The sequence below is a fragment of the Microcaecilia unicolor genome, chromosome 5 (genome assembly GCF_901765095.1).
Source record: "Microcaecilia unicolor chromosome 5, aMicUni1.1, whole genome shotgun sequence".
NCBI classification, from domain to species: Eukaryota; Metazoa; Chordata; class Amphibia; order Gymnophiona; family Siphonopidae; genus Microcaecilia; species Microcaecilia unicolor.
The window spans coordinates 238,024,204-238,051,277 of NC_044035.1; the positions used below are offsets into that span (position 1 = coordinate 238,024,204).

Here is a 27,074-nt window from a genome sequence, read left to right on the forward strand (position 1 = left end):
AAGCTGTCTGAGATAGCAAGGGTGCGATCTGGGGTGTTGATACTTGTGGGGATGTCTGCACTGTGTTGGGATGAGAGGATGAGACAATGAGTTTTTTCTTTATTGAGTTTTAGTTGAAATACATTTGCTTATGAATCCGTGATGTTCAGGCTGAGCTTGATTTCGTTGATTTCTGTCAGTTTGATTTTGTAAGAAATGTATATTGTGACATCGTCTACATATATGAAAGGGTTAAGGCCACGGTTGGATAAGGACTTGGCAAGTGGGGTCATCATTAAGTTGAATAGGATCGGTGATAGCGATGATCCTTGCGGTACTCCATAGTCTGCTTTCCACAGTGATGATATGTTTGAATTTGATTTTACTTGATATGTTCTTGTGGTTAGGAAGCCCTTAATCCAGTTAAGTATGTTTCCACCAATCCCAAACTTATCTAGTAATCTTATTATATTATGGTTTACCATGTCGAATGCACTAGACATGTCGAATTGGAGAAGGATGTTTTTGCCTGTTCCTATTTCCTGCTTGAATTTGGCTAGAAGATTGAGTAATACTGTTTCCGTGCTGTGGAGGGGACGAAAGCCTGACTGTGATTCGTGTAATATTGAGAATTTGTTTATGTAATCTTTAAGTTGTTTGGTTACCATGCTTTCCATCAGTTTGACCACCAATGGGATAGATGCTACTGGACGGTAGTTAGTGATTTCGTTTGTTTTTTTCTTGGTATCTTTTGGTATTGGGGTGAGTAGGATATTGCCATTTTCCTTAGGGTAGAAGCCTTGCTGAAGCATGCAATTTAGGTGGGATGTGAGGTCTGCTATGAAGCGGTCAGGGGCAGATTTAATTAGGTAGCTGGGACAGGTATCTAGTCTACAGTGAGTGCTGGAAAACCTACTAATCGCCTGGGTAACTGATTCGACGGTAAGGAGGGCGAAGTTTAACCAGGTCCGGTCTGCCGGGTATTGTCCAATAGTTGGGTTCAATTCATTAAGGAAGTTTTCAATGTCGGTGTTGTTCTGAGGTAGCGTGTTGCATAGGTTTTCAATTTTTTCATTGAAGTACTTCGGAAGTTTATCTGCAGATGGGATGTCTGTATTTGTGGTAGTGGCCAAGTTGGTGTCTAGGAGTTTGTTCACGAGTTGGTATAATTTCTTCATGTCTTTGTAATCTGTCCCTATTTTGGTTTTATAGTATGAACTTTGGCCTGTCATTGCGTTATTTGTATTTTCTTTGTATTTGTTTTCATGTGTTGAGTGTATGTTCATCTTTTGTTTTATTCCATGCTTGTTCGAGTTTCCTGGTTTGTGTTTTTAACTTTTTCAGTTCATCGTTGAACCATGGTGTCGAGTTATGCTTGTGTGGGGTTCTTGTTCGTAAGGGCGCAATTTCATCTAGTATGCTTTTGCATCTTTTGTCCCATTCTATGAGGTAGTATATGGAGTCTGTTTGTGTTGCCCATTCGTTATTGTATATTAGTTGCCAGAATGTTTTCGTGCCTACTTGACCTCTTGTGCTGTGTGTGTTCTGGTAATCGTTGTATACCCTTCTTCCACCAATGTAGGGATAAGTTTAGTTTATAGTGGTCAGTCCAGTGTGTCTCTGTTCATTTCGTATTTGTTATTGTTAGGTTCTGGTCTGTTGAGAGTTTGTGTGAGATGAGATCAAGTGTGTGCCCTTTGACTTGAGTTGCTTGCATCTGAGATCAATAAACGGAGAAATTCCTTACATTCTCGTGCGTTGATAGAGTTTGGGTCTTCTAAGCGAAGGTTGATGTCTCCTAGTACTAGTGTATTGGAGTTAGTTACACGTGTTTGAAATGAAGTCCATGAAGTTGGTCTAGCCTTCATTCCAATTACCTGGAGGTCTGTAAAGCAAGACACAATTCAAATGATCGCGTAGGGTTTTGTTGTAGACTCTGACTCTGAGGTAATTTCAACTGGAGGTGTTATGGACTCGGCAGTGGTTTCGGTGGTAAAGTGGGACTGATAGATTAGTGCTATGCCTCCGCCTCTTTTCTTTTTTGGTCCAGTGTGTGATTTTGTATCCTGGAAGGCACAGGTCTGATTATAGGGTCCTTTTGGTCATGGATCCAAGTTTCAGTGAGGAAGCGTAGGTCGAGGTTTTCTGACATGATCCAGTCTGTTAGTATTGCTGTTTTATTTACAGTGGATCTGGCGTTGACGTAGCCCACTTGCATTGTTTGGAATGGGTCTTCTGTATTTGGTGTTAAGTGGACTTGTGTTAGTTGTCGTTTCTTTGTTGAGGTGAGGTTGTTTGGGCCCTTCTTTTCCTCTCTGATCGAGGGAGAGGACATCCTTTACATATTGTTGCCAAATTAATACGCATGGGAACTAATTTTATAACACAAGGCTCATTAAAATTTATTTTAAAGTCTACCCACCCTTATATTTTCTAAAGTTATCCACTTAACCACCTTTATCCAATAGGTTCCAACAATAATCCTCAGCAATTCAGGAAATCTAGACTGCCCCAATTTGAATGTCTGCACATGTTGTCCATTAGATTGTAAGCTGACTGCACATGTTGTCCTTTAGATTGTAAGCTCCTTTGAGCAGGGACTGTCCTTCTTTGTTAAACTGTACAGTGCTGCATAACCCTAGTAGCGCTTTAGAAATGTTAAGTAGTAGTAGTAGTAGCAATGCACAAATGCTCTCAAAGTTAAACCTGATTCAAGGAAAGTGCAACTATGTGCATGAACTCTAATGCGAGCACATACCTATTTTATAAAATAAAATACGCAGGTAAATAACAGTTCAGCCCAAATGAAAACCTCGGAAACACCTGAAGGCAAACCTTTTAAAAGTATACATTCATATAAATCCACACGTTTTTATAAACGCCATTTCAACACGTAGAACATGATTTACACATAGAAAATGCTTTAGGAAATTACATTCTAAGCAGTTAAAAGGGAAAATCTTTTTTTCAAAATCGAAATACCAACAAAATAAAGCCACTGGGCACAGAAAGGTCTTGCACTCTTGCCAGGCTTACTGCTTTCCAATCTGTAAATGCATGTACATGAATGCATAAGTGCACAACCTTGTATGCGATGCAAAGAATCTAGAAGACGCCTCGTACGCTACAGAATCTGATGCCCTTTACACACTTAAGGCCTATAGGAAACAGTAGAACAGAAGTTTTCTTCTTAGAGACTTCCAAGGTCGGGTCCTACTACATTGGAGCCGACTCTGTGGGTGCTGTGAGTGCTTGAGCACCCCCAATATTGAGAAAAATTCCTTGTATGTGTTCAGGGAGGGGTCATTTCCATTGGGCTTAGCACCCCCAATAATTTTGAAAAGTTGGCTCCTTTAAAAAATTATGGTCCTACATCCTTCCTCCAGGTAGATTCTTAAAAAGAACAAGACAAGAACTCAATGAGATTGATCCCAATGCATCAACGTCTCTTACTATAATGAGATGCAATGCAAATCGGAAGCAACAAGCACTCTCCCTCCCTCTCTGGTATCTCAGTCAACATCCTTCCTATCTTCTAACTTGCCTTTAAAAATCCCTGCGACCAGCCCCACAGTTTTCCTTCTTAGGCGACCCCGCCCCCTCTGATGCGATTTCCTGTTTCTTTCGGCAGGGGCAGGACGCTGTCGACCAATCCAATTTCTTTGCCGTTGTCGACAGAGAGAAGTTACGTCAGAGGGGCGAAAGGGCGTCGGTGGAGAAAGAAAACTGCGGGGGGGAGGGGGCAAGCGCGAGCGACATTGGACATGAGTTTGAAGGTAGGACGGGTGAGTGGCGGGAAGTTTGAGATTCAGATCGAGAGAGAGAATGGAAAAAAAGAGCAGCCCGCGGGAGAGGGGTCCCTAGTCTTGTCTGAAGAGGGGTGTTTGAGAGCTGTCAATGTGTGTGTGATTTGGTATCTCTTGTAATGCAGAGGGAGAGCTTAGCGGTTACAGTATCTCCATGGTGGTGGGAGTTCTAGGAAAGTATTGAGTACATCAGAAGCGGTCTTTTACGAAGGTTGGGGGATCTGGGCAAGCAGCTTTTATTTTCCTATCAGAATAAATCAGTACCTAATTATTTGAAAGGTTATCCCACTTCTCAAAGGCACGATCTACTACTACTTATCATTTCTATAGCGTTAATAGATGTACGCAGCGCTGTACACTTGAACATGAAGCGACAGTCCCTGCTCGACAGAGCTTACAATCTTATTAGGACACACAAACAGGACAAATAAGAGATAAGGGAATTTCTAAAGTGGGGATGATAAAATAAGGGTACTGAACAAGTGAGTAAGGGTTAGGAGTTAAAAGCAGCATCAAAAAGGTGGCTTTTAGCCTAGATTTGGAGGCGGCCAGCGATGGAGCTTGGCGTACCGGCACAGGAAGTTTATTCCAGGCATATGGTGCAGCAAGATAAAAGGAGCAGAGTCTGGAGTTAGTGGTGGAGGAGAAGGATGCAGATAAGAGAGATTTCTTCAGTGAACAGAGTTCCTGGGGAGGAGTGTAGGGAGAGTGGAGAGGTACTGAGGAGCTGCAGAGTGAATGCACTTATAAGTCAATAAGAGGAGTTTGAACTATATGCGGAAATGGGTAGGGTGCTAGTGAAGTGACTTGAAAGGGCTAATATGAGCATAGCGACACTGGCAGAATATAAGTCATGCTTCAGAATTTTGAACAGATTGAAGAGAGAGAGAGATGGCTAAGTGGGAGAACTGTGAGAAGCAAGTTGCAATAGTCTAAGCGAGAGGTGATAAGAATGTGGATAAGGGTACTGGTAGTGCGCACAGAAAGGAAAGGACAAATTTTGGCGATATTATAGAGAAAGAAATGACAGGTTTTAGCAGTCTGCTGAATATATGCAGAGAAGGAGAGAGAGGAGTCGAAGATGACCCCAATGTTACGAGCTGATGAGACAGGGAGGATGCGAGTGTTATCCACAGAAATAGAGAATGGGGGAAGAGGAGAGGTTGGTTTAGGGGGAAAGATAAGAAGCTCAGTCTTGGTCATGTTTAGTTTCAGATGGTGGTAAGACATCCAGGCGTCAATGATGGAGGCCTTATATTTGAGCCCCTGACGCAGCCCTTTTGTGTCAAGCATTTTTATTGGGGTGTTACCCTATAATAAAGATTGATCAGTATTACTGACTGATCTGCTTTGTTTGCCTCAGTGTTGGATTTTGCAGATTGTCTGCCTTGTTGTTTTTCTGGGACCTTTCTTTTATGTTCCAGACTGCAGCTTCAAAACAGGACAGTTTATTTATTTATTTGTGACATTTATATCCCACATTATCCCAAACAAGTTTGAGTTCAATGTGGCTTACAATAAACAGTATAGGATACATAACAAAGAATAATGCATAAGAAAGTAATTTGTTGAAAGAATCCAATTTTACAATACAATATCATAAACATACTGGGATAGCTATGGATGTTTAACATTTAGAAAATCTATTATGAATGAGAAATTGTACATGAAGCAAAGAGAAAGTTAATGGTAAATACAGTAATAACCAATTCAGGTAATAATTAATTGAGATATGGTTGTTCTTTGTGAGGGTTTGTTTGAATAGGAACGATTTGAAGATTTTGCAGAATCTAGTATATTCCTGTATATTTCTTATTTTAGGTGGTAAGGAGTTCCACCATTTGGTTCCTAGGTAAGTGAAGTCTGCAGAGGAGACAGTTTTGTAGATCACCTTTTTGCAATTTGGGAGGTGTAGTCTGAGATAGTTTCTTACCTCATATTTAGTGTTTCTTTGAGGTAAGGTTATTAATGGTATAATATGGAGCTGTGCTATTTAGTATTTGAAAGATAAAGGTACATAATTTGTAGGTGATTCTCGCTTTGATGGGAAGCCAGTGTAATTTGATTAATAAAGGGAAGGCACTTTCAAAACGAGAGATTTTGTATTTGAACCTGGCTGCAGTGTTAGTGTTGGTTGGTTAGTGTTGTTGGTTCTGGTTGGTCTTGCTGTTTCAAGTCCCAATGGACCGTTGTTTGTTTTCAGTGAGCCTGGAAGCTAGAGATGCCCAAATATATAAAACTATGTCCTTCTTGTCCTTGGAGAAAGCAGTTCCTCATTCTCCAAGGACAGTAGGACTAGTAGTCTTGCATACTCTCCCACCTCCCCTAGGAGAGTTGAATTCTTATGTTGTGTGCTTTTTAACTAACTATGAGTTGGATGGGCAGAAAAGCACATATACATTGTAGTCGGACCTTCCAAAAGCTTCTGGAATAATTAGTACACTGGCCAGTGTCCATACTGTGGCTCCATAGATAACAGCACTCATATGTGAAAATACATGTCGTTTTGTCCTTGGAGAACGCCTGCCACAGGTGAAAAACTTCACTATATTGTTAAGACCAGGGGCTCTCTGGGTGCCCTATAGGTATAGATGCCAATAAAGCATTTGACAGAGTCCACTGGGCCTTTATGAATAAAGTCTTAAGTGGGAATATGAAACTATTTTAGATGGGTCCATTCAGTGTATTCATCTCCAGAAGCGTGTGTCTGGATTAATGGGTGGCAGCTTAGGTATGTTTGCATTGAGCAGGGGAACTGGCTAGGGTGACAAAATGCCTTTGTTACTTAGGGGTTAATCTGACACCTAGTTTGATCTTTTTTTCAGCTAATTTTTTGCACTTGTTCAAGTACTAAAGGAGGACCTTGCATGGCGGATTCTGTAAACATATCCTTAAAGAATACCAGTATTAAAGATTAACATAGTGACCTGCCTAATGTGTTTATTTCAAATACTTCTCATTTTGGTACCTAGATTTTACGTATCCATTTTAAGGGACAAATTAGTTAAATTTATTTGGCATAATAAGAAGCCTAGACTTCCAAGAGTTTTGCAGTGTAGGGACTGTAAAGAGGGAGGCTTGAGGGGATGCCTCTGTGTTCCCTTACTTGATAAAGGGGAACTAGCCATGGAGAGGATTTTTGGGTTTCTGTATGTTTTTTTTTTAATTGTGTTTGTAGTGTATGTGTGGTGTGGGTTTGATGGGGGTTGTAATGGGTGAGAGACATATGTATGGCTGTTCATTTGATAAAATGTGGTAATGGATAGAATGGTTTATAGGGAGTTCGGAATAGTTGTAAGAATTGAAACCAAAACCCTCTCCTCTCTCTTCCTTCAAAACCCCCATCTCAGATTGTAGAGATGGTGTGGGGAGAGGTTGCCATGGGCAAGTGGGGGTTTAGGCTGTTAAACTGCAAAGACCATGTGTTTCGTGTATGGTGAAGGGAATTTGGGGTTATGACTTTAGGAGATATGCCTGTGATCTTTGGCAATGTTTTTTTTTGTATTTAATAAACTTGTAAACCACACTGATAAAGCTTCTTCCTGAGCTCAGATTCTTGAGGAAGATTTTGAGAAGCCCCTCTGTGCATGTGTGTCAATTCCTTCTTGTCACTGTTGCATGGGACCTCCCTCAGGTTTTCTATCTTCCATGGAGCCATGAAGATGCTTCCTTGCGCTGAGGAGACTTCTTCAGCTTTTTATTCTTGACATTACTGCCGGAACTTCATAAAGAATCTGGTTTGACTGTGATGCCATCGGTTTTGAATGCTAGCCATTCTGAAGCTGTGGCTGGGGGAGTAGGGGTGGATTCCCCCCCTTTTGCTACAAATTTGGTACCTTTTGCGGAGTACCAAGAGGCCTGTAGGACTTACAGACCCCTTCCACACACCAGGTACTATTGTCCAGGGCAGCCTAGTTTTCTTCAGCGATCTAGGTTCGGTCCTAGCAGGATTTCAGAACTTCCGTCCTTTCGGGATCCTCCGGAGTTCTTATGAAGAGGTGGTGGGGCACACAGTCCTATCTTTTCTTTATAAGGTGGTTTCTGCCTTTCATCCTAATCAACCTTTGTCTCTTCCTGCTTCTTTGATGTTTGCCATGTACTCCTATATTATTTGGATGTGATCAGCGAGTTCCATTGGTCAAATCTTTGCTTCATGCTTTGCTCGGGACCTCAGGAAGGTAATGCAGCTTCCAAAGCCACGCTGGTTCACCATTTTTAGATTAGCAGTAGCGGGACAATGTCTGGGATGACCCACTGAACAGAAATGACTTTCTGCATAGCCTCAGGCACTGGAAAAGACTGAAGCTGTCTTTTAGTTCTCGCCATTGTAAGATTAGCAGATGCGGCTGTGGCAGGATTAGAAGAAGACATATTCAGAACCTGTAGAGCCTTAGGTACACAGGAAGGTGACTCCTTCTTATGAAACATCCACACTAGACAATGACGCGGGGACAAACTTTGTCTCCGTGTCATTTTCTACTTTGAAGCCTGTTAATGAACTGGACTGTTATTTATGTTTAAGTGATGCCTACAAAGATATTTTGATTTTTTTGGAAAAACAAGCAAATATACTGGCTACAACTAGCAAAATTTGCATGGGGGATCCTATACATCCTGCTACCAGCACATCTTCTAAGAAGACAACTTCTATTCCAGGAAGGACTGTGGAAGACAGGAGAGCTAGACTGAATCCTGAGATTGTTGATGACTTCTTATTTATCCACAGATTGAAAAACCATAACAGTGCTTTATAGGGCATATAGAAAGGGTTGTATTTTATACCCCTGAACATTTTATCAGTGTGAATTAGGATTCCTTGGTGTAGTAGAAATCACCTATTGTTGGGGTTGAAAGGGTAGAGGGTGGTGGTGGGAAGGAGGGTTATTATAGCTGCTCATTGTTATTATTGTTCTCTATTTGTAATTTGTACACAACAGTTGCACAGCATATTGTTCCTTTTTATACTTTCATAAAAAGATTTAAATATAAAATCATAAGTGTTCAAGGCTTCTGCAGATGAGGACAGAGCCCACGGGGATGGGGACAGAACCCGCGGGGGCGGGGATGGAGACAGGGCCTGCGGGGACGGGGTGGGGACAGAGACAGAACTTGCAGGGATGGGGTGGGGACGGAGACATACTTTGTCCCCGTGTCATTCTCTAACCCACACTTCAGTGGGATCATCAGATTCCTGACCCGCTGAACAGAAATGACTCCTGGCGTATCCTCATGCAGTCCTCTTTCTGGTTACAAGGAAGGAGATCTGGTTTCGAGAACTGAGGGGGCCATGGGCTGAGGAAGGCAATTTCTTTGGCTGGCCTCTCTATGGGACAGTCTCTGCTGTTGCGGGTGGCAGCGCTTTCTTCCAGAATGCAGGTGACTTCCTTCTTCATGTCCCATCTAGCTTCCGTGGCTGCCTTTTTCAGTTCGGTCACTTTGTCTTCTGTCCTGCCATGGATGTCTTTTGCAGATTGCCCACTTGGTCTTCTGTCCTTCCCTTGCTAGGCATTGCAGGCTTGATGTGGCCGTGACCTGTGGAGCATTGATCCAGTCTGCTGAGGTTGTAGTGCCCCGCCCCACTTGAGGACTTCTTTGGTACATAGCACAAGTTTCTTCATTGATCTGTGGGACGCTATGGAAGGTAAAATTAGTCCTTACCTGATTAGTCCCAACAGATCAATCAAGAGGTCCACCCTTTGCTGTTCTTGGTTGAGTGTTTTCTTCTAGTTTCTTCAGTTTCATCAGGTTCCTTCTTTTGATTTTGGCTACAACCAGGAGCAGTTGAGGAGCCTAAATGGGCTTTATGCAGGCAGGAGAGGGCTTACTGTTGGTTTCCTATTTCTTCTTTCACTGCTTTGGTATCGACAGTACTGAGATTAAGGTGGCTGCACATGACCACATATAGAAAACCTCTGATGTTCTCACTATCTCGACCTGCTGGTAAAGGAATATAACACACAAGTCTCTGGATTGATCTGTTGGGAGTAATGGAAAGGAAATGATAAGGTAAGGACTAATTTTGCCTTTTTAAATATGTCCTATTTAACATATTTATAAATGACCTAGAGATGGGAGGAACTAGTGAGGTAATTTAAATTTGCTGACGACGCAAAGTTATTCAAAGTTGTTAAATCACAAGAGGATTGTGAAAAATTACAAGAGGGCCTTACGACTGGGAGACTGGGTGTCTAAATGGCAGATGTTGTTTAATGTGAGCAAGTGCAAAGTGATGCATGTGGGAAAGAGGAACCCGAATTATAGCTACATAATGCAAGGTTCCACGTTAGGAGTCACTGACCAAGAAAGGGATCTAGGTGTCGTCGTTGATGATATGTTGAAACCTTCTGCTTACTGTGCTGTGATGGCTAAGAAAGCGCATAGAATGTTAAGTATTATTAGGAAAGGAATGGAAAACAAAAATAAGGATGTTATAATACCTTTGTATCGCTCCATGGTACGACCGCACCTCGATTATTGTGTTCAATTCTGGTCACTGATCTGAAAAAAGATATAGTGGAATTAGAAAAGGTGCAGAGAAGGGCGACGAAAATGAGAAAGGGGATGGGACGACTTCCCTATGAGGAAAGGCTAAAGTGGCTAGGGCTGTTCAGCTTGGAGAAAAGACAGCCGAGGGGAGATACGATAGAGGTGTATAAAATAATGAGTGGAGTGGAATGGGTAGATGTGAAGCATCTGTGTACTCGTTCAAAAAATACTAGGACTAGGGGGCATGCAATGAAGCTACAAGTAAATTTATAACGAATTGGAGAAAAGTTTTCTTCACAACGTGTAATTAAACTCTGGAATCCATTGCCAGAGAATGTGGTAAAGTTGGTTAGCTTAGCGGGATTTAAAAAAGGTTTGGACAGCTTCTTTAAGGAAAAGTCCATAGACCATTTATTAAAATGGACTTGGGGAAAATCCACTGCTTATCTGGATAAGCAGCATAAAATGTTTTGTACTCTTTTGGGATCTTGCCAGGTATTTGTGACCTGGATTGGCCACTGTTGGAAACAGGATGCTGGGCTTGATGGACCTTTTTGTCTGTCCCAGTATGGCAATACTTATGATTCTAATCCCCAAAGAGATTCTGGAGGACATAGTCTGCATCTCCAAATCTTTATAGCACTTTTTGTCCCATCCGTTAGATGGATCAGTCCAGAAAAAGGAATATCCTTCCAAATTCCAACAATTCAAATTGACCTCACCACATATATGTCCAAACTGAACTTGGGAGCTCTTATAGGTGGGTTTCACACTTGGGGCTTATGGTCTTCCCATGAGAAGTTTCACCAGAATTTCATGGTGTTAAGGGCATAATTGCTGTATAGTCTTTCAGAGATCTGTTGACCAGAATAATTCTAGTTCAGGCAGACAGTTAAGTTGCCATGAGTTAAATCAAAAGCAGGGAGAAGAACTACTACTACTACTACTTAACATTTCTAGAGCGCTACTAGGGTTACGCAGCGCTGTACAATTTAACAAAGAAGGACGGTCCCTGCTCCGGTGAGCTTACAATCTAAAGGACAAAATGTCAAGTTGGTGTAGTCTAGATTTCTGAGTATAGGTGTGGTTAGGTGCCAAAGGCGACATTGAAGAGGTGGGCTTTAAGCAGGGATTTGAAGATGGGCAGGGAGGGGGCTTGGCGTATGGGCTCAGGGAGTTTGTTCCACGCTTGAGATGAGGCGAGGCAGAAAGGGCAGAGCCTGGAGTTGGCGGTGGTGGAGAAGGGTACTGAAAGGAGGGATTTGTCTAGAGAGCGGAGGTTACGGGTAGGAACGTAAGGGGAGATGAGGGTAGAGAGGTAAGGAGGGGCTGCGGATCGAGTGCATTTGTAGGTTAGTAGGAGAAGCTTGAACTGTATGCGGTACCTGATCGGAAGCCAGTGAAGTGACTTGAGGAGAGGGGTGATATGAGTATATCGGTCCAGGCGGAAGATAAGACGTGCAGCCGAGTTCTGAATGGACTGAAGGGGGGATAGATGGCTAAGTGGGAGGCCAGTGAGGAGTAGGTTGCAGTAGTCAAGGCGAGAGGTAATGAGAGAGTGGATGAGAGTACGGGTGGTGTGCTCAGAGAGGAAAGGGCGAATTTTGCTAATGTTATAGAGGAAGAAGCGACAGGTCTTGGCTATCTGCTGGATATGTGCAGAGAAGGAGAGGGAGGAGTCGAAGATGACACCGAGGTTGCGGGCAGATGAGACGGGGACGATGAGGGTGTTATCAACTGAAATAGAGAGTGGAGGGAAAGGAGAGGTGGGTTTGGGTGGGAAGACAAGAAGTTCGGTCTTGGCCATGTTCAGTTTCAGGTGGCGATTGGACATCCATGCAGCAATGTCGGATAAGCAGTCCGATACTTTGGCCTGGGATTCCGCAGTGATGTCTGGTGTGGAGAGATAAAGCTGGGTGTCGTCAGCATAGAGATGGTAGTGGAAGCCATGAGATGAAATCAGGGAGCCCAGGGAAGAGGTGTAGATTGAGAAGAGGAGGGGTCCAAGGACAGATCCCTGGGGGGGCAGAGAGTGGGATAGGGGAGGAGGATGAACCCTGAGAATGTACTCTGAAGGTACGATGGGAGAGATAAGAGGAGAACCAGGAGAGGACAGAACCCTGGAATCCAAAGGAGGACAGAGTGTCAAGAAGTAAGTTATGATTGACAGTGTCAAAGGCGGCGGATAGGTCGAGGAGGATGAGTATGGAGTAGTGACCTTTGGATTTGGCAAGGAGTAGGTCATTGCAGACTTTAGATAGTGCCATTTCTGTCGAGTGCAGGGGGCGAAAGCCGGATTTAAGCGGATCGAGAATGGCATGAGAGGAGAGAAAATCGAGGCAACGGCTGTGGACGGCGCGTTCAAGTATCTTGGAGAGGAAAGGTAGGAGGGAAATGGGGCGGTAGTTGGAGGGACAGGTAGGGTCAAGTGATGACTTTTTGAGGAGGGGTGTGACTACGGCATGCTTGAAGGTGTCCAGGACAGTTGCAGTGGAAAGAGAGAGGTTAAGGATATGACAGATAGGGGGGGGTGATAGTAGGAGAGATGGTGTTAAGTAAGTTGGTGGGGATGGGGTCTGAGGAACAGGTGGTGCATTTCGAGGAGAAGAGGAGATGGGCGGTTTCCTCTTCGGTGATATCAGGAAAAGAGGAGAAGGAGGCCTGGGTTGGTTGGTTGAGGGAGTGGGTAATGGGATGAAGAGGAGGGGAGGGTTTGGTGGTGAATTCAAGGTTGATCTTCTGGACCTTGTCGCGGAAGTAGTCAGCCAGTGATTGAGGAGAGAGTGAGGGGGGGGTGGGAGCGGAGGGCACTTTGAGGAGGGAGTTGAGGGTGGCGAAGAGACGACGAGGGTTAGAGCTGAGGGAATTGGTCAATTGGGTGTAATAGTCCTGTTTGGCGAGGAATAGGGAGGACTGGAAGGAGGATAACATGAATTTGTAGTGAATGAAATCAGTATGGGTGCGAGATTTCCTCCATAGGCGTTCAGCCGATCGGGTGCAGGAGCGAAGGTATCGGGTGCCAGAAGTCAGCCAGGGCTGGGGATTAGTACGCCTTGTGGGGCGGGAGACAGATGGTGCAAGGGTGTCAAGAGCAGAGGAGAGAGTAGTATTGTAAGTGGAGACAGCCTTGTCGACAGACTCTGAGGACATGATGGAAGGGAGGCGATCAGAGATAATAAAGGATAAGGTGGGGGGGTCGACAGCCAGGAGATTCCTGGAAGTGGTGGTTAGAGTTGGGCGGGACTGAGGGGGAGGGTGATGAAGTGTGAATGTGATCAGGTGATGGTCAGAGATAGGAAGAACTGATGTACAGAAATTGGAGGGTGAGCAGGTAGAAAAGAGGACGAGATCAAGACAGTGACCAGATTTGTGAGTAGGGGTGGTGGAGCTCACCTGGAGGTTGAAGGAGGAGGTTATTGAGAAGCGTATGAGTTGGATGGGTTATCAGTGTGTATGTTGAAGTCACCAAGAATGAGGGATGGGGGTGAGGGTTCAAGAAAAACGGAGAGCCAGGAATCGAAGTCGGTAAGGAAGGAAGGGAGGGACTTATCAGGGGGGCGGTAAATGACTGCAACTCTTAGTGGCAGCGGGTGGAATAGACAGATGGAGTGAACTTCAAAGGATGAGAAGCAGTGAGACTGAGGTAGGTGGAGAGGTTGAAAACTGCAGGAGGGCGAAAGTAGTATCCCGCCACCACGGCCAGCTGGGCGGGGCGAATGGGAGAAGAGATAGCCTCCGTGGCATAGGGCAGCAATTGAGGCAGAGTCGTCAGGGGTGAGCCAGGTTTCAGTTAGGGCGAGCAGATGAAGGGAATGGGAGATGAAGAGATCGTGGGTGAAGGGAAGTTTGTTGCAGACTGAGTGGGCGTTCCACAGGGCACACGAGAAGGGGAGGGAGGAAGGGGAGAGGAGGGGAATGGGGCCTGGGTTGGGATTGATGTCTCCCGCGGATAGCAGGAGAAGGAGTAAGAGAGAGTGGAGAAGGATGGGGGAGGTAGGGCGACGAAGGTGACGAAGACGGGGTGCGCATAAGAGGAATGGGGAGGGGTTCATGGCGGGAAGGAAGTGTTGAAGGTTGAGAGCTAGGAAGGAGGAGGAGGTCAGTAGGGATGGTGAGGTGGTGGGGGACAGGGGTAGGTAGGGTATTGCAATGGTGAGTGGGACGGGAGAGGACAGGGCTGGGCAGTGAGTTCGTGTGGGGAAAAGATTAGGGAGGGATAGGGCAATGAATAGAATGTGAGTGGGGGCCATAAGTGATAACTGAGGTGTTTCGGGCAGGTAGCTGGACTGGGAGACAGGCAGGTTGAGGTGAGCAGTCGGGGAGGAGAGTGATGAACTGGCGGGAAGATGGACTGGGAGACAGGCAGGCAGGTGAGCACTTGGGCAGGAGAGTGATGAGCTGGTAGGAAGATGGACAGGAGAGTGATGAGCTGGTAGGGAGATGGACTGGGGCAGGCAGGAACAGGTGATTGGGTAGCGGGCAGGCAGGTCGATTGGCTAGCAGTACGGTACCGTAGCAGGACTGGAACAGTCTGGAGTGGTTTGGAGCAGAAGAGAGCAGAGCTGGATCAGGCAGGCAGGTCGATTGGCTAGCAGTTCGGTACCGTAGCAGGACTGGAACAATCTGGAGTGGTTTGGAGCAGAAGAGAGCAGAGCTAGATCAGGCAACTGGAACAAGCTGGATCAGGAGGGCTGGAAGAAGCTGGCTCAGGCGAGCTGGAAGAAGCTGGATCAGGCGGGCTGGAGCAAGCTGGAGCAGGCGGGCTGGAGCAAGCAGGGAGAAGCCGGATCAGACAGACTACGACAAGCTGGACTAGAAGGACTGGAGCAAGCAGGGAGAAGCTGGATCAGGCGGGCTGGAACACGCTTGTTCAGGCGGACTAGAATAGTTGGGACAGATGGACTAGAACGAGCAGAGAGAAGCTGGATCAGGTGGACTGGAACAAGCTGGAGCAGATGGACTGGAGCAAGCAGGGAGAAGCTGGATCGGGCGGACTGGAACAAGCTGGAGCAGATGGACTGGAACGAGCAGGGAGGCGCTGGATCAGGCGGACTGGAGCAAGCCTCAGGAACGGCATTTTTCCAAGGTAAAACCACCCTTCAAACTTCCTTAAGGCCACCTACGGCCGACCCCAGACTTCTTCTCCTCTGCTGCAGCCCGTTCTTAATCTGTGTTGGGAAATGGTCAAGATGTGATTCTGGACTGTCTCTCACAAGTTAACTCTCAGAACCACATACCTAGCAAAGAATGACAATTATTCTGGTGGACAAACTGAACACAGTACCCCATCCTCATGAGTCATCTCTGGATTTGGGTGAGGCTCAGATGATCTTCTGCAAGTGAGGCACATCTAGGATAGATCTTCTTGCAGCTTCTCAGATCAAGAAGGTAACTTAAGTTTTACTCTAGGATAGAAGTAACAAACTAGCTTGAGACGCCATCCTCCTAGACTCAGGGGAGCAACTTCTGTATTCATATTTTCAGAGCCCCCTAATAGCAAGGACTCTACTGAAGCTCAAGTGGGATCAGAGGATCGTGATTTTCATTGCCTCCTATGGCCTGATTTCCTCTTTTGGGACTTCTTATAAGAAAACCCAAGAAACTGGGGTGTTTTCAGACACTGATCATATAGGCACAGGGGACATTGTTGCAGCCAAACAGCAAGACCCTTGCCCTCGCAGCTTGAATGTACATTGGTGATCAGGAGAAACGTTTTTTGGTACCAGGGAAAATACTAAGCTAATTCAGGGTGTTGCAATGAAAGCGTTGTTGGCCTCCTCTGTAGCAACCCTGTATTTGGCAGAATTCAAAGATCAATTTATTTATACTTCTCAGTGGTCAAAGGGACATACTGCTCTGGAAGAGATTTCTTGATGACTTTTTTTTTTTTTTTTTTTGAACAGGTGTTCAAGACTATGCAAGTTTTGTTTTTTTTTTGTTTTTTGGATTAATTCTTTGGAAGGTAACCTGAAATTTACTATACATTTTTATTCACAACATCTTGAATTTCTGGATGTTTGTGTATATAGAGAGGGTAATCTGATCCAAACTACATTTATGTAAGAAAGCTACATCACGTAATACTTTTTTACATTTTAATTTTGAGCAGGCTTGAAAAAGAGATCTAAGAATCGGACCAAGAAAATAAGCATTAATGGCAGGAAACATTCAAACTGAGTGTCAGCTTCCAGTTGTGATCTAGGATCTCAAATCAAGGGGTAGGTACAACAGCTGGCAGCACTTCCCCCTTCCACCCATATACTCTTACCAGGGGTCTCCATGATATCTAGTGGGGGGGGGGGGGGCAGGAACAATTCCCAGTCATTCCTACTTCCTGGCATTAGTCTCATAAAAGATCAAGCTGGTAGAGGTAGCATGTGAGACTGCCACTAGGGGTTCAGAGGCACCAGTTTGAACTTGAGCATCTGATGGTGCAGGAGTAACTGGGAATTGCTCATGTTCCCTTACTAGATACCAGGGAGACTACCGGTAAGGGAGTGGGGTGGTGAGTTGTGGATGTCGTGGCCAGTCTGGGTGGGGGAAACGTGAGTCGCAAGCCTGACTTGGGGCCTGCTATCTTGTTGCTGCAGCCAGGAATCTGTGATTATATTGGCTGTATCAACATGACACATGACTTGAAGAACTTAGGGCACTTTTTTTTTTAAATTCCTGCTTTCTGTGGACATCATGGCGAATACCCATGTATTTGCTGGCATGCTAGGAGTTCTGCAAAAGGCTCAAAGTGTGGAAGAGTCTTTTAGAAAATAGATAAGGAATTGAGCGCATCTTGACCTGGATGTCTCAATTTCGTATTCCACAACAATATATGTGTCTGTATATGTGTGTGTATATATATATATATATATATATATATATATATATATTTTTTTTAATTTTATTTCTTAGGATTTATTTACTGCCTTTTTGCAGGAATTCAATCAAGGCGGTACACAGCAAGAATAAGTCAAGCATAAATTATGCTGCAAATTAGTATTTCAATTAAAATTAGAGCTATTGTATACAAAGATATATCTAATATTTTGAAAATTCGATCACTTTTGTTAACATTTAAACATACGAAAATGTTTTTCCACAGTCAAGAAATGAATTGGACACAAATGAAAGTAAATCCCTGGAAGAAGACGAGAATCTTGGCACAGGCGCGCAGAAATTTCTGGCATCCAATCTGAATAACTGGAGTACAGACTGGACCTTTTGGGTAATGCTTCAGTTTTTTCTTTATACATGACTTTAACTGAGCATGCTTTTTCCCATATACACAGAATAGGGGAAAACCGTTGGTAAATCATGCACATAGTATGTTTTTCACCTCCATTATATCTTCACTTTCTCAGAAAGTACCGGCTGTAACTGGAATGAACAAGACTCCAGCAGCACAAAAGTGTTAATACGTTTCTTGGTTTTAGGATCATGTAACCCATGCCAGTTTGAACAATATTTTCTCAATTGTTAGTTTGCATAGTATTTTGAAGATCAATTAACTCCCTTAACATTGTTCTGTCAGTATATTTCCAGTTTGCTCCCTCTAAGAAAAAAGTAATTGTGAAATTATGATTTATTCTATAATTTGGGAGTTAGTATATATGACTTACTGTTACCTCTCTGGCACTTTTACCCCCCCCCCCCCCCCCCGAAGGATACTGAGAGCTAAAGCATAGACCTTCTCCTTTAGTTCGGTGATAAAATCCACATGGAATGAGAAAGTTACAGGCTTACCTACCTGGATTCATTGTTGGAAAATAAGCTGTGATACTGTAAAGGTCTTCAGTTAGTGGTGACCATTTGAAAAGTTCTGTGAATATGGCCTTAGCAGTGGATCAGGGAGTAAAACACCCACAAAGTATAAGTTAATATAACTTTTTATTTAGTAGATACTTTCCTTTTAGGAAGCTGTATAAAGGTACTTTCATTTTCAATTTAAATAAAAAAAAAAATTCCCAGGTTTTGGAAAAGCATCAGTTTTCACTTATGTTCACACTAATTTTTATTCTTTCCAACACAATGAAAATTGAAAAGAATTATACAAAAGGGATTAAGAATGTCCATCTATCTGTCTGGGGGCAAAATAACTCTCCAAAAATGTAATAGAATGGGATGAAACTTGGCTATTGGGAAAAACTAGTAAAAAGACACACAAGTTCAAAAATGGGCCAAATCACACTGGGGGTTCCAGAGATATAAGCCCTTCCCCCAAGTAATGATTCAGGTCATTTCTATAAAAAGAGTTCCAGCTTCTGTAACAGAATAATTAATGGAATTGGATGTGGGGGGAAAAAAACTATAAAAAGGAATATTGAGTTTGAAAATTGACTAGATTGGACATGGGGCTCCAGAGTAATGAGTCTATCAAAATATGGCCCGGTGCACTTCTGTGGTAGAAGGAGTGCAAGCTTCTGTAGCATAGAAACTTAGGGGTCCTTTTACAAAGGCGCGGGCTAAAGATAAGCATGCGCTAAATGCTAGAGACACCCATAGGAATATTTGGGTGTCTCTAGCATTTAGCACACTCTGAAACCACAAGCGTGCCTTTGTAAAAGACCCCCTTAAAATGAAATGAACAGAGCAAGACAGTTTAAAGGATGGAATGCCCTTCTCTTCTAAACCCCCAAGCTGCTCTCTCAGCCCAAAACCTACCTCTCCACATTTGCCATACCACACTATAAACTGCCCCGCCTCCAAAAACTAACCCCCTGCAACTGTCCCATTCTCTTGCAAACTGATCTGTCCCCAAAAACATCCCCCTGAAACTGTCCTACACCCAAATAATATTTCCTGCAACTACCACACCACCTCTAAACTGCCTCATCCCCTAAAACAGTGTTTCCCGTCCAGTCCTGGAGTACCCCTTGCCAGTCAGGTTTTCAGGATAACCACAATGAATATGCATAAATTTGATTTGCTTACACTGCCTCCATTCTCAGATGGGTAGTAAAGTACTTGTACTTCATTACAGTACTTAAGTACAATTGTCAGTACTTGTAACAAGTTACATTTTTCCCCAATACTTTTTACTTGTAAGTCATTAAGAATGAGCTGTACTTTTGTACTTAATAACGAAGTACAAGTTATGAAAGATTTTTTTAAAAAGTATTTTTCCTTACCTCTGCTTCTCCCCCTCAGATGCTTGCAGCTGAGCTGTGACCGGAAGTTCGGGCCCAATCAGATGCAAGCCAGCGTCTGACGTCACATCACCTGCCAGGAGTGTAAGTCATCCTGCTGGCAGGGGGAATGATCACGCCCCCATATGAATGTTTCAAAAAAATGCGCCTATGTGCATTCGTGCCACAGCAGCCACGATTAAAGTAGTTCTGGGATCATCATCGTCGCAATGCCATCTTGCCTGCCTTAACACAACTGCTGAGTTGAGCTAGCTTGAGCCCCACATTTCAGCCCCAGTTGCCTGCACACCTTACTGTAGGAAAAGGAGGTATGAATAGCTGGTTGATGTCGCTCGACGATGTCCTTACATAAGTATTGCCATACTGGGAAAGACCAAAGGTCCATCAAGCCCAGCATCCTGTTTCCAACAGTGGCCAATCCAGGTCACAAATACCTGGCAAAAAGTACAAAATATTTTATACTGCTTATCCCAGAAATAGTGGATTTTCCCCAAGTCCATTTAATAACGGTCTATGGACTTTTTCTTTAGGAATCCGTCCAAACCTTTTTTAAACTCCACTAAGCTAACCGCCTTTACCACATTCTCTGGCAATGAATTCCAGAGTTTAATTACACGTTGAATAAAGAAACATTTTCTCCGATTCGTTTTAAATTTACTACATTGTAGCTTCATCGCATGCCCCCTAGTTCTAGTATTTTTGGAAAGCGTTAACAGACGCTTCACATCTACCCGTTCAATTCCACTCATTATTTTAAGACCTCTATCATATCTCCCCTCAGCCGCCTTTTCTCCAAGCTGAAGGGCCTTACCTGCTTTAGCCTTTCCTCATAGGGAAGTCGTCCCATCCCCTTTATCATTTTCGTCGCCCTTTTCTGCACTTTTTCTAATTCCACTATATCTTTTTTGAGATGCGGCGACCAGAATTGAACACAATATTTGAGGTGCGGTCGCACAATGGAGCGATACAAAGGCATTATAACATCCTCATTTTTGTTTTCCATTCCTTTCCTAATAATACCTAACATTCTATATGCTTTCTTAACCGCAGCAGCACACAAAGCAGAAGGTTTCAACTTATCATCAACGACGACATCTAGATCCCTTTCTTGGTCTGTGACTCCTAACGTGGAACCTTGCATGACATAGCTATAATTCGGGTTCCTCTTTCCCACATGCATCACTTTGCACTTGCTCACATTAAATGTCATCTGCCATTTAGATGCCCAGTCTCCCAGTCTTGTAAGGTCCTCTTGTAATTTTTCATAATCCTCCTGTGATTTAATGACTTTGAATAACTGTGTGTCATCAGCAAATTTAATTACCTCACTAGTTACTCCCATCTCTAGGTCATTTATAAATATGTTAAGGGAGATCACGTGATGCCTTGAGAGAGCAAGACAGGCTTCTTTGCTCTCCGGGACCTTGGGGCACCTTAACAGCTATAATTAGCCTACTTTAGCTCCCACTGAGTTCTTTGTTCCTGTAAATCCCTGCTCAATGGACAGATATTTGGAATCATCCCTGAGCAGTATGGTGGGGAAGGGAATTATGCGGGAGAAAGAGAAACTGAAACAGACCGGCACTATGGAGATGAAGCAGCAACCAGAAAAGCAGGCCTTCTCGACAGAGCAACTGCAGCAGTTAACCCTGGCAGTGACAACGGCTTTAGAGCCTAAGTTTGGAAAATTGTCATAGCAGCTGTCTGCATTTGAGACCCTGTTGGCTGATCTGGGGAAGCGGACAGGAGATCTGGAGCAGAGGGTTTCCTCTCTGGAAGATGCAGGCCCATCGGCTGCGCAAGAGCGGGGCAAGATGGGCAACACGGTGAAGATGTTGGAAAAGGTGGACGACCTCGAAAACCGCTCCCGGAGATCTAATTTAAGGATCATTGGAATACCAGAAACGATCAGGGATGCGGTCTTTTCAACTATAATGGAAACTTGGCTGAAAAAAGAGTTCGCCCTATTGGATAGCGCGGGACCGTTGTGCCTTGAACGGGCGCACCATGTGGGCAAGAAGCAAGATGGTCGCACCGCTCCGAGGGTAGTGCTTATTAAGCTACACAATTATATTCATAAGGCTGAACTTTTACGTGGCTACAGAGCGAAGCGGAACACTGTGCAATATGAAGGCCACAAGGTGCACATTTTTCAGGATTACTCGTATGCTTTGCAAGAAAGAAGGCGACAATTCACACAATTGTGCCGGCAGCTGTATGATAAAAATATCAGATGTATGTTATTATATCCAGCCACATTGAAAGTAATGCAGAACGGACATTGGCAAACTTTTGAATGCGCAGAGAAAGCGAAGGCTGGCGTGGCTAAAATATTGAACAGTCTTCAGGATGAGAAGCCATCAGACTGAATTGGGACATGTGTGGTGAGGTGGAAGGTATACTGAGGATGTCAATGAAACGATAAAATTGTTGTTTGTTATTGCTGGTTTGAAAGCAAATTAGGTTGTAAAGTAGATTTGAATACATTTGTTATTGATAGGGCGCGGAGGTCCCTGGCAAAATGTATGTGATCTCAATATCTATCTTGTTAGGAGATAGATAAACACAAGGTTTCAATTGGGGAGAGAGGAAGAAGGGGGGGGGGGGGGGGGGGGGGGGGGGGGGGGGGGGGGAGGGGCAGGTATAGCGGGTGGATTGGGTCAGGATGGGGAGGAATTCACACTTATGAATGTTTTGGGGGCTGGTGCTAATGGAACTAGTGAGCAGAGGGGAAGGAGTAGAGGTAGAAGGGAGTGTAGGGGGAATGGGTGGAGCTGGGCACCCAGACCTCATATTGTTAAGTTTAATTGTAGAAGGAGAATAATTTCACGACATTATGACCCAACTTAACACAACGAGATTCATTACATGGAACGTGGGGGGTTTCTCATCACCAATTAAAAGAAACAAAATCTTAACAACACTTAAAAGACACAAGGCGGATGTAGCCTGTCTGCAAGAGACACGACTCACAGCAAAAGGGCACCAAAAACTAGCCAGAAATTGGGTGGGGGAGGTGCATGCAGCTTCATCAGAAGGGAGACATGGGGGAGTAGCTATTTTAGTGCAAAAAGGCCTGGCAGCAAAAACGAAACTGTTAGTACAGGATCCTGAGGTCCGCTATGTGTTAGTGCGCATTTGGCTTCAGGGCCTGGACTTATTAGTAGTGGCAGTGTATGGGCCCAACACCTATGACCAAAGATTTTACCAAGATTTAATTCAGCACTGTAACCAGTACTCCAGTTTACAACGGCTGATAATGGGAGACTTGAACATGGTGGCAGACCTCCAGTTAGATTGCTCAGAGCCGCGTAAAGCTCATAGGGGGGGCCCCAGAGCTAGAGCGCTCTCGCGTTTTATGATAGCAACAATTACAGTGGATGCCTGGCGCGTCCTGCATTCTGGAGAAAAAGACTTCACCCATGTTTCGAGAGCCCATGGCACCCTTTCTTGAATTGATTACATTTTAGTAGGGCAAAAACTATTCCAAAAAGTTTACGCAGCGGAAATAGGGCCGGAAAAGGTATCAGACCATGCAATGGTATGGATAGACTTGGAGGCGGGACAGTTTTACCAGGGACAAGCAGGGTGGAGATTCCCAACCTACCTGGCGGCCGATGCAGATTTCAAAGCATATGTGAACAAAAAATGAGAGGAATTTACCAGTTATAATAAGCAACATGAACAAAATGCTAAGTTGTATTGGCCAACAGCAAAAGCAGTACTGAGAGGAGATATAATAGCGTATCTTTGTGCGTGGAAAAGAAAGCTAACAGCAGCTATAGTGTGGCTAGAAGCACGAGCAAGGAGAGCTAAACGCCAATACACCCAAACCCCAACTAAGGAACATAGGGAGAAGCTACAAGCTGCACAAGTGGCACCTAACTCCTTGCTGCAGGAAAGGGCACTTAAAGGGGCTATATATTATAAGTACAGGCTGCAAAGATTTGGAAATAAAACAGGGACCCTGCTTGCCCGAGTGGTTAATACATGGGGAGGGAATAGAGTGATATCAGCCATAAAGGACGACAGAGGTCTAATACATACGAAAAGCGAAAAAATAGCAAAAATATTCTGAGAACATTTCAGCCAAATATACCAAAAGTATAAAGGAATAGATAAAAAAATCCCTCATAAAATATTTAGAAGCCTCAAAGATACCAAAATTCTCTCCATCAGCACTGCAGACTCTAAATGGGCCAATCACTGGCAAAGAGCTCCAAGCTACCATTAAATCCTTGCCTCTCCACTCTGCCCCGGGTCCAGATGGGTTTACGGGAGAGTTCTACAATATGATACCCCAGAAAGCATTACTAGCGCTGCATGCTTATCTTGAGGAAGCAGTGGCGACTGGCAGGTTTCCCCGACAAAATAACATGGCACTGATAATGCTGCTGCCCAAGCCAGGGAAAGATGGGGATAAACCTGAAGACTACCAGCCCATCTTGCTCTTGAATGTTGATATCAAAATACTGGCCACCAGGTTGGCCAAATATTTACCAGATATATAATAGGGCCTGAGCAAGTGGGATTGTGAAAGGCAGACATTCCTCCACTAATGTGCGCAAACTGCTGATGGCAATGAGCAACAGTCAAGTTAATCGAATACCAGCAATCCTCCTAAGTCTCGACACCAAAAAGGCATTTGACAAAATAGGATGGGAATTCCTGTTTGGAGTGTTAGCATATATGGGGATGGATGGCTGGTATCTACAGGCCGTGCAAACGCTATACACTAAGCTTACTGCATCTGTATTAATCAATGGACTGCGAACGGACCCTATAGACATAGGACGGGGTACTCGTCAAGGATGCCCCCTTTCACCCCTATTGTTTTTGTTGTCTATTGAGCCTCTGCTTCGCACTCTAAAAAAAGATGAGCAGATAAAGGGCCTGGAGGTGGGCGGAGAGGTAGTGCAGACTCTGGCATTTGCAGATGATTTGTTGGTGGTGATGAGAGACCCCCCAGAATTCGTTGAAGCAGCTCTGGGCACAGATAGAAAAATACAGTGCTCTTTCGGGGTTCAAAATAAATGCACACAAATCACATTGGCTCACCATCTCTCCGGGGGTGGGAGACACAGAGCTAGAGGAGTTGGGAGTGAAGGAATCTGAAGATGCGATCAAGTACTTAGGAGTCCAAATCCCCCAGAACCTAGCTCAAGCGTGTGCCCAAAATGTGACCAGGCTACTGGAGGATATGGCGGACAAATTGAAGTTATGACAACCTCTACCGCTCTCTGCTTGGCAGAATAGCATTATACAACATGATGATCGTGCTTAGATGGCTGTATGTGTTTCAAACCCTCCCACTCTACCTTCCAAGGAAAGTGGAACGGCAAATAAATAAACTATTGCAGAAATTTCTTTGGAAAGGAAAGAAAGCGAAAATTGCCATGCGGATACTGCAGATCCCAAGAGAATACGGGGGCCTGGGCCTCCTGAGCTTGTGATATTTAACGGTAGCCTGTGGAATCAGACACTTAAATGACTGGTTTAGAAAGACAAGTGAATATTCAGCTACCCAGATGGAACTAAGCCTGTTTGGCTCGGACAACTTTATAGGATTTCTGCATGGTAGCAAGCACCACCCCCCCCAGAAGTCCTGCAGAAGTCACACATTTTGCCTACGATGATAGCGGTGTGGAAATGGATCTGTCGCAAGCATGGTTTCTCGCCAAAAGCTACCCCCTATTTGTCAATCTGTGGTAACCCAGGTTTTGAACCTGGGAGAAGCTATGCAGTATTCAACAAATGGAAGGAAAAGGGGATAGAATACCTGCATCATGTGCTCACAGGCGAAGGACATATCAGAACGTTCTCAGAATTGAGAGCCCAGTTCAAAATAAGTTCAGCGGACTATTTCCATTACTATCAGCTAAAACACTATTTATCCAGTTTGCCTTGGACAGACCTCACCGAGGACGTGAGGGAGGAACTGGCATCTGCCATATCGCTGGGGGCGCAATTGAAAGTACCAATGGCCTACCACCACCGCCACATCCGAGATACAGTGCCAGAACCAGACTATGCGGGCTATGCGGCAAAATGGAGCCAAGATCTGGGAAGCCAGATAACAGAGACTATGTTCAAGGACTATGTGCGTACACTCTGGCAGACTACAAAACTGGCAGAGCACTGAGAATTACAATATAAATTCGCATTAAGGATTTACGTGGCACCTAGAAGAGTGTTCCATATGGGAGCATCACCGGATGGAACGTGTGGAAAGTGCCATCAAGAAGGGGCCACGTTGGCTCATATGTTTTGGACCTGTCCAAGAGTAGCCTGGTTTTGGAGAAGCATACTAAGGCAAGTAACAGAGCTCTGGTCTCGAAGATGGAACTATGATCCACAGCTGCTTTTTGGGCATCCAAGGCTAAGCAAGCCCACGCCGAAAGGACTTACAGACTTTGTAAAAAGAGCTACAGTGGTAGCAAAAAAAAGCAATTTTACAGGAGTGGCTGATGAATAAACCACCATCACTGCAATACTGGCAAACTCAAATGTTCATGCTTTTACGTACAGAACATTTGGAAGTGCGGAACCAGCCTCAGCTGAGGAAACAATTTGAATGCAGATGGGCACCCTTTTGGGACACTTTGACCCCAACAGCCCAGAGCCAGATACTGAACCTATAATCCTAGATGCTGCTGCTCACGCTGCCTCTGCTTGTTATTGGACATAGAAGGGGAGGAAGGGGGATAAGGAATGGGGAGGGGTAGGGGAGTAGTCTAGGGGAGGAATAAAAAGATAAAATACAAATATGATGGTATGTCAACAGTAATTGTGGAAACAATTATGCAATGTGAAATGTAACAGCTGATTGTGTGAACTTTAATAAAAATGATTGAAACATAAATATGTTAAAAAACAGCGGTCCGAGCACAGACCCCTGGGGAATCCCACTAACTACCCTTCTCCATTGAGAATACTGACCATTTAACCCTACTCTCTGTTTTCTATCTTTTAACCAGTTTTTAATCCACAATAGGACAGTACCTCCTATCCCGTGACTCTCCAATTTCCTCTGGTGTCTTTCATGAGGTACTTTGTCAAACGCCTTCTGAAAATCCAGACACACAATATCAACAGACTCACCTTTATCCACATGTTTGTTCACCCCTTCAAAGAAATGTAGTAGATTGGTGAGGCAAGATTTCCCTTCACTGAATCCATGTTGACTGTGTCTCATTAATCCATGCTTTTGAATATGCTCTGTAATTTTGTTCTTAATAATAGTCTCTACCATTTTGCCCGGCACCAACGTCAGACTCACCAGCCTATAATTTCCTGGATCTCCTCTGGAACCTTTTAAAAAAATTGGCGTTACATTGGCCACCCTCCAATCTTCTGCTACCACGCACGATTTTAAGGATAAATTACATATTTCTAACAATAGCTCCGCAAGCTCATTTTTCAGTTCTATCAGTACTCTGGGATGAATACCATCCGGTCCAGGAGATTTGCTATTCTTCAGTTTGTAGAACTGCCCCATTACATCCTCCAGGTTTACAGAGAATTTATTTATTTGTTACATTTGTATCCCACATTTTCCCACCTATTTGAAGGCTCAGTGTGGCTTACATAGTACCGGAGAGGCGTTAGCTGACTCCGGTGTAAACAAATACAATGTGATTTCTGGTAAGATAGAAGTTCATGT

At 44.2% G+C, this 27,074-nt stretch overlaps 1 protein-coding gene across 1 annotated transcript in view; it reads left to right on the top strand.

The window, feature by feature from the left end:
- The first annotated feature begins 3,720 nt into the window (after window positions 1-3,720).
- The window catches only part of GRAMD1C (GRAM domain containing 1C), a 429,857-nt gene continuing 406,503 nt past the window's right edge, over window positions 3,721-27,074 (top strand). The window contains exons 1-2 of the mRNA XM_030203917.1: window positions 3,721-3,755; window positions 17,368-17,490. Coding sequence (XP_030059777.1) covers window positions 3,744-3,755; window positions 17,368-17,490 — 135 coding nt within the window. The 5' untranslated portion in view covers window positions 3,721-3,743. The remainder of the gene's footprint in view (window positions 3,756-17,367; window positions 17,491-27,074) is intronic.